The 8,877-nt window shown below is 42.0% G+C and overlaps 1 protein-coding gene across 1 annotated transcript; it reads left to right on the forward strand.

Annotated features, from left to right (window-relative positions):
• Window positions 1–453: 453 nt before the first annotated feature.
• Window positions 454–7,513, forward strand: LOC114560871 (mucin-2-like). Its single transcript, XM_028586530.1, has 2 exons — window positions 454–4,807; window positions 6,284–7,513. The coding sequence occupies exons 1-2, from the start codon at window positions 535–537 to the stop codon at window positions 6,988–6,990; spliced, it is 4,980 nt and encodes a 1,659-aa protein (XP_028442331.1). The 5' UTR covers window positions 454–534; the 3' UTR covers window positions 6,991–7,513.
• Window positions 7,514–8,877: the final 1,364 nt, after the last annotated feature.

An 8,877-nucleotide genomic window follows, 5' to 3' on the forward strand; every position in this document is an offset into this window, starting at 1 on the left:
TGTGACACACATGCATATTCAAGGCTATGATGCACATATCAGTACATCATGGTGTGAGAAGGCATTACAAATGGTCTTCATTAAGTGATGTGATTTTGGTGAAGATACATGGAATGTAATAATAGGATTACAATTAGACATGCTGTTGTAAAGCTTTCACAGGTTGTGATTTTTCGTGACTGATATAGAACTGTTACGGCTAATTCTGCTTATGTTATAAAGTAGAAATATTTTACCATTTCCTCACGCTTTATGCTGATCATCCAGTATCTCACAGAGACCATCTACTGAGAAGTACATGCACACAATCTTCCTCTCACTCACATTGTTTTTTTCACCTGTTTCCCCCTCAAAGCTTTTCCCTCCTCATTTCTTTTTAAGACTCATTTTCCACTGAACAGCTCCATCAGTTCCCCCTCCCTCCTTTTCTCCCTCCCACCCTACCTCCTCCTCTCACTGTCACTGTCTCAAACTGAGGTGGGTCTTTTTTTACACTCTCTCTCTACTCCTTTTACTCTTTACTCTCAGGACGCAATGAGGTTAACAGCACTGTGCATATGTGGGACCCTGCTGGCCTTCTCAAGCCTCTCTTGGACCTCAGCAGACTCTGATGAAGGAGACGTCCTGGAGGATAATGTATTTCGACCCTGCGCTGCAACTCTGAGACCTGAGGGGCTGTGCAGACAGGGGCAGGATGAGAGCACGTGCCCATATCTATTCAGTCTACCGCCGCTGACTCTCCATTTGCCAAAGCAACTCAGGGAGCTGGAGAAGATTGTCAAGGATTTGCAAAAGCTCAAGGACAATGTGGACCAACTGAGGAAGATGTGTGCAGATTGTAAAGTAAGTCAAACTGAGAGAGAGTGTGGAAGGCAAAGAGAAAGAGGGCATGAAAAGCTGAATGAGGGTACAGATAGACATAAGGATGAGAGAAATTGGCTGAATGAGAGAAATCCTAAGAGACCAAAAGATTTCAGCCAGGAGTGTGGAACAGACAGGGTTAAAGCGGAAAAGACTATGGAAGGAGATGGTGACACTGACTCAGAAAAGAGAACGATTTTGGAAGAGAAAGGGAGAAAGAAATGGGAAGCAGAGAGAGAGAGCGATAAAGTGGTTGTAAAAGAAAATCAGAGAGAAGAAACCCTAAAAGTGGCAGAAAAAGATGGAAAAACTAAGACAGAGGGGGCAAAACGAAAGGACAAACTGGGGCAGGCCAAGGTGCCAACTGCTGGTGGAAATGAGAAGATAGTGGATATGGTTAGAAAAAAGGTTGTTGAAAAAAATAACAGGGAGACAGAGACAGACAGAAATAAAGACAACAATGGAAAAGGGAATTCAAAGGGAGATCCAGAGGATACGTTGGAAAATGGAAAAGAGAGGAAGATTACAAGTAATGTAAAAAATAAGGAGAAAACAGAAGAAAGTGACCATCACGTGTGGCAAGATGAAACAGAGACAGAGAAAAACACCCAAACTGAAGAAGACAGGGCCAGTGATGGAATAAAGATGTCTGAGGGCCATGATGAGCATACAAATCAGGAGCGAGAGCAGCACAGGGAGGAGAGGAAAAAGGAAATGGAAAAGGGAATAAAAGTGGAGCGAAATAATGAGAAACCAAAACAGACTGAAAGTATCGGGCATGTAGAAAAAGAGAAGACTATAAAAGAGGGGGAGGTGGAGGACGGGGAGATGGGAACGGAGATCAAAACAGAAGGAGAAAAAATGGTCCAGAGTGTGCAGAGAGACAGTGATGGAGAATTAGCATCCAGCAAGGCAACTGAGAGGACAGACTTTGTTTCAATCAGCCCAACTACTCAATCTATCATTAGTTTAGCTCCAAGGCCGGATGCCATGGACTCAAACAAAGCTATAACCTTTACATCATCTCTTCCATATCCTCTTTTGTCCAGCTCAACTTTACATTTAATAACAGATGTCAATCAAAGGATGACAATAGTTGCTGACGGACTACCAACCCAAAGCACAGGCTTTGGAGCAGTTATTTCTGAGCACCCAAGCCCTGATGCAGAGGAAGATTTTAGGACCACAAGTAGCCCAGCAACAACAGCCACAATAAACACATTGGGTGGTCCTGGACAACAGATAACCAGTGCCACTTCAAGGTTCACTTCTACAACCAGTGCAAGACCTAGTGCAGACTTCCAGGGTCGAGTTAGCTCAACTGCAGCAACTACAACCACCACAACTCCCCGTCAGAATTTATACACAACTACATCCCCAGAAGTCGCAGACCGCAGCCGTTGGACAGCTAAAAAGAACATCAGCTCAAACAGTAAGACTGGTGTGAAACCTCTGCCAGGACGAGAACCAAAGCCCAGTGAAAAGCATAAACCTGCAATTAAGCCTGAAGCAGACCAAAGGCTTAAAAATCCTAGGAATGATCGTAAACCTGTCCGAGCTCCTTTGCCTGACAAAAAAACTAAACTTGACCAAAAGCAAAAGCCTTCTCACCAAAAACCAACAACCGACCCAAAGTCTAAACCTAGCAAAGACCCTAAACAAGTCCAAATTCCAACACCTGACCAAAGACCTCTACCTAGTCATTTACCAACTGATCAAAATCTGAAAAAAAATCAAATACCTAAACATGACCAAGAACATACAGCTGACCAAAGCCAGTTACCTATTCAAAAGCCAACATCTCAAAAACCTCAAACTGTAAGCACAACTGGTTCTGACAAAGACCTTCAAACTGGCCGAGAGCCTGAATCTGTTGAAATCCCAATTACTTCCCAAAACTCAAAACTTGAGAAAAAACTAGTTCATCCTCTCAAATCCGACAAGCCTGACCAACCACAAAAAACTAAACCTGACCAAATGTCTACAATAAACCAATATTTCCCACCTGTTCAAAAGCCTGAACCTCAAAGAAGTGAAACAACTAGCCTCACGCCAACACCTAACCAAAAGCCTATAACAGAATTAATGGAATATGCTGATGAAAATCCTTTTTCTGTCAACGACTCAACACCTGAACAAGAGGTTACACCAGGCCATCCCCTGATCAATCCCCCTGATCAAAAGCCTAAACCCAGCCAGAAAATCCCTAAAATAAACCAAAAACCTAAACCTAACCAAAAACATCCAGATCTCACAACAGGCCAAAAGACTAAACTACATGTGCAGCCTAAACCTGACCAAATAGCACAAACCAATCAAAGGCTTATAACACCTCAGCCTGACCAAATACCTGATCTTTACCCCAAATATGCGCCTGACGAAATACCTGAAGAAGAATCCGACAAAACATCCAAACCGAGGCCTCCACCCATACGCAGGCCACCAACCAGGCCTACAGTCAGGCTTACAGTCAGGCCAGGAGCAACACCTGTTCAAAGACCCAAACCAGCAGTGCAACTAAAGCCAAGTCCAAAGACCAAAGCAGATTTAGATCCCTTTCAAACCAGCGGGACTAAATCAGAAGACATCCAAAACTCTCAAACCGACATGCCCCCTGTATCAAGACCTGGAACACAGATTGCTGAAGTCAGTCATTCCCCAGGGGACACAGAGTTCAGTCCCAGCACTGAAAGAAGTGAAACAACTAGCCCCACGCCAACACCTAACCAAAAGCCTATAACAGAATTAATGGATTATGCTGATGAAAATCCTTTTTCTGTCAACGACTCAACACCTGAACAAGAGGTTACACCTGGCCGTCCCCTGATCAATCCCCCTGATCAAAAACCTAAACCCAGCCAGAAAATCCCTAAAATAAACAAAAAGCCTAAACCTAACCAAAAACATCCAGATCTCACAATAGGCCAAAAGACTAAACCACATGTGAAGCCTAAACCTGACCAAACAGCACAAACCAATCAAAGGCTTATAACACCTCAGCCTGACCAAATACCTGATCTTTACCCCAAATATGCGCCTGACGAAATTCCTGAAGAAGAATCCGACAAAACATCCAAACCGAGGCCTCCACCCATACGCAGGCCACCAACCAGGCTTACAGTCAGGCCTACAGTCAGGCCAGGAGCAACACCTGTTCAAAGACCCAAACCAGCAGTGCAACAAAAGCCAAGTCCAAAGACCAAAGAAGATTCAGATCCCCTTCAAACCAGTGGGACTAAATCAGAAGACATCCAAAACTCTCAAACCGACATGCTACCTGCATTAAGCCCTGGAACACAGATTGCTGAAGTTAGTCATTCCCCAGGGGACACAGAGTTCAGTCCCATCACAATGCAAACTATCACTCTGGGTCCAAAGACCTCCAACAGCCTGGAGACTGGACCCTTCCTTCGCCTTCACACACTCTCCGAAGGCTTCACGATGAGCCCAAAAAGCAGGATTACCTCTGATCTGAGGCCACAAACCACCAGTCAAGTACCATCGATCCCAATGACAACAAGCCCCCAAAAAAACATCCGTGGGATCCCTAGCACTAGTCCAGGATCTACAAAGCCAAATCAAGGTACTGACTCCCGCTCACAAGCTATACTTCACAATGTGGAGGAAACAGCACCCAGACAAACTCCAGATGCAGACAAAATGATGATTCCAGTCCCTACCCCCAGTGCCCAAACTACCTCCACAAACAGCCCTGACCTCAGGTCAACAACCCCTGCCACCTCTGGCCCCGAGCCCCCAGCTGTTGAGTCTTCCACTCCCAGTGCACGAGAGCTGCGTGTGAAAATCAACCAGGTGGCTGCTTTCTTCAAGAACAGCCTGAGTCCAAATCGAAGACCACCGGACAGGCGTACAAAAGAGCACCCAGAGGACAACCAGGGAGGCAGCAGGCCTGACAGCAAACTACCAACACTGATAACATCTAAAGGCAAGAGATATTATTTTTAACACTATGGTAGTGCTCGTTAAAGTTTTGTTTTTGTATGCACGCTCTACCATACAAGTAACTTTACGCAGGGATTGTGGTTGTTATTGACAGAGCTTTTGTGTAATTATAAGCATGTTTAGCAGCACACAGCATTGATTTGCAGCACTGTGTATAATAGTGTAATGGTTGCTTTGTTTCAACAGTCAACTCAAAGAAATGTATTAATAGTCACTGCACAAAGAGGTAATTAAAAATTAAGAGAGGAAAGGAGGCATGTTCAACTGCACAATGAAATTCTCTGAAATTTACAACCAATTTAATAAAAAAAACGTATCTTTTGTTTAAATTAAAACACAATAACTAGGCTCAGGGAAAAATGTTGTGCATTAGTATTTGAGAACTTATAATTGTATATCTTACTCGGCAAATTGGCATGACCTCAGCTGAAAGGATTTAGGTAAGAGGGCCACACAGTAAGCACTAGTGATCCTCATATAAACATATGATAATATAATGATGTGGTCTGAGATCATCTTTGTACCATACATAATGGCTAAAGGAGGAATTTGCATGTGTGCAAAATGTGTGTGTCTCTGCGAGTGTCGTAATTAAGGATAAAACCACAACTATGTGTAGCTTAACAGCTTTTAAACATCCTTCAGTGGAGCAGGGCTTATAGTAAGTAAATAATTTGGCATCAAATAAATCTAATGGATTCTTAAGGATAACACTTGAGTTCAGATGCTCCATATGAATTAAACAAATACCAACAGCCTCCTTATCATGCACGGGTGAAGGTCTTCTTTACAGACTATACATCATACTGTATATTTGTGTTTTATTTATCAAATCAATCGCTAGGAAAAGACTGTTATTATTTTATAGTTTCACATTTTAAAGTCTGTACTTATTTTATCTCTCAAATACATGTCTTTCAATCTGTGTGTGTGTGTGTGTGTGTGTGTGTGTGTGTGTGTGTGTGTGTGTGTGTGTGTGTGTGTGTGTGTGTGTGTGTGAGAGAGAGAGAGAGATGGAAATTTGTGTCAGATGTTTGTTGGGTGAACATACAGATCCATACAGATGTTTTTTTTATGTTTGTGGTTTTATTTATATTATCTGTTGACTGTTGGAGCAGAAGATGCAAGAAAATAAACAATAAAGTTTGATCTTATCTTATCTACTAAGGAGGTCCACTTTGAAGTTCTTCAAAAACACTAAATCTTTTATGGTGGAAAAGTAGCTTTGCCCTGACCTGTTCACTTGACTTGTGACCTCACCCAACACATTCCACAGCTACATCACAGCTGCAAGATGATATTTTTTAACATGCAATATATGAGCAAAGGCAGGACTTTGGTTAGTTCACTCCCAAAATTAAGGAGGGCAAGTTTTCATTTGGAGGATTTTTAGAGAAAGCTGTTTATATTGTACATGTAATATGAATGTCATTTCTTTTCATTTTTTTCTCACCTGCAGTTAACACAGCCAGCGACTGCTCCAACCACCTACTCAGGGGGGAGACAAAAAGCGGAGTGTACCTGGTGACCCCTGACCTCCGCAGCAAAAGCTTCCCTGTCTTCTGCGACATGGAGCTGGATGGAGGAGGGTGGACGCTCCTGCAGCGCCGACAGGACGGCAGCGTGAGCTTCAACCGCACCTGGGCTGAGTACCGGTCAGGTTTCGGGGAGCTGGACGGAGGGGAGTTTTGGTTGGGCAACAATATGATCCACCTGCTGACCCGGGACAGGGATATGGTGCTGCGGGTGGAGCTGGAGGACTTTAACGGGGTGATGGAGTATGCAGAGTACGAACAGTTCAGAGTGGCAAGTGAACGGATGCGCTACAGACTGACGGTAGGCGGTTACTCGGGTACTGCAGGTGATGCTCTCCGCTTTAGTAGAAGTTATGATCACAACAACAGGGCGTTCACCACGCCGGATAGGGACCACGACCGCTATCCATCCGGGAACTGTGGCGCCTACTACAGCTCCGGCTGGTGGTTTGATGCCTGCATAGCTGCAAACCTCAATGGCAGATACTATGTGGGGAGTTACAAGGGAGTCCGGGATGGGATTTTCTGGGGGACTTGGCAGAACATATCTAATGAGTATTACCCCACCAATGACAGACAGTCTTTTAAAACGGTCACAATGATGATCCGACCAAAGGGCTTTACACCATGAGCTGTGACTGTCTACCAGGGCATGTTTGGAAAGAAACATAAGGGGTCTAACTACTATACTTCAACCATAAGCTCCTAACATGCTCCTTACAATTTAATAAAACCTAGTAGGCTATATCTTCCACACCACACGGTTATTGTACACTATTAACACAATGCTGCCGCCTTGTGGCCTTTGATTCTGCAATACTGATTTGTTTACAGGATAACCTATGACAATAACTGCGGATGCACACACGGTACTACAAGGTTATAGTCCTAATTACATAGTATCTTTTTCTCATAACCTTTTAATATTAATGTCTTTTTTGAGAGTGGAATTTGTTTAATGACAAGAGAGGGAAATCCTCTTGTGAAGAGTTTTTTTTTCAGTAAATATGACGCGTATGTAGCAACAGAGTATGATATTTTTATTATTGGAGTAGGCCTACTGGAAAGCTTGTTGATGGTTGACTGAATCTGTATGGGTTGTTTTATAATTAAGATTGTTTTGTTAAGATAAATAAAATTGCTGAATATATGAATGTGGATTTACTTTTGTTTCTCCTTCTTTCTGTTGAAATTATCTGCAAACTAAATTACAAAATTACCAATGAATTCTATAGCAAGTAGAGTTAAATGCGACCTATCAGATTTACATGACAGATTTATGGTTTGAATTAGCCACATGCAGTACAACTTTAGACGCGAGAAATTTTTTTTTATTATTTAGAAAAGAACATAGGTGCATATTAGAAATTCTTTGATAGATGCTTCAAGACAAGTTCCCTACAGCCTTTGCGGAAAGAACGACGTCACCTGCAACGTGATCACATAGGCCCTGCTGATTGGACAAGAGCTAAAGAGCAGCGGTGCTAAAGTTACACAATATTATACATCTGGCTCGTCAAGTAATTACCGTGACGCCGACTAAGAACGGAAATTCCATATATTTTGACTTCGACATAAAAGAACACAAAACCTGAGGGAAAGTACAGCCTGCTGGTATTGTATCGTTAGTCCGTTGTTTCTATCTAAAGAGATGAAAAGTGAGAGCTATCCTCAATGCTTGCATGTGCAGTGTGCAAGGCTGTCCTGGGGCCTTCAAAAGGTCACTGTGTGCCAATTTTGGCAAATAATTTGTGCTTATTTGGTTTACAATGTATTTGAGGATATACTACAAAAGCACAATGTCAGATGGCCAGGCAGTTAATCTGGTCATGGCAATGTGATTAAAAACATGCAATAAATTGAAAATGTCTTTATCACAGAAAATAAAATAAAGCCATAGAGGTTTCACAATGAAAATATTTTTTAAACCTACACAATTTATTGTATCTTTACAATAACAGATGACTATGTGAGTATAATGTATGATGTACAAATTATAATTAATACATATTAATCATTATATCAACATATTATACAATATACTAAAATTACAACAAATCCTGCTTTGAATATACACTACTGGTCAAAAGTTTGGGGTCACTTAGAAATTTCCAGTCCACTCCATTATAGACAGAATACCAGCTGAGATCAGTCTTTTTAACCAAGGCAGAAGTATTAAGATTAATTCTCCAATGTTTTCTCAGTTAGTTTTTTAAAATGATATCAGATTAGTAAACAGAATGTGCCTTTGGAACAATGGATGAATGGTTGCTGATAATGGGCAATGTAGATATTGCATTAAAGATCAGCCACCCACTCAGATCAGCTGGTATTCTTTCTATAATGGAGTGGAATGGAAATTTGTGAGTGACCCCAAACTTTTGACCGGTAGTGTATACTTTAGCTTCCACACAGCATTTTACCAAAGACACTTATTTTATTATTCAAACGGCAACTCACATTGTTATGGTATGGTGTGTGTCTGCTTCACTTCATTTTGTGTTCATTATTACCCTAA

This window comes from Perca flavescens, chromosome 8, assembly GCF_004354835.1.
Source record: "Perca flavescens isolate YP-PL-M2 chromosome 8, PFLA_1.0, whole genome shotgun sequence".
Taxonomy (NCBI): domain Eukaryota; kingdom Metazoa; phylum Chordata; class Actinopteri; order Perciformes; family Percidae; genus Perca; species Perca flavescens.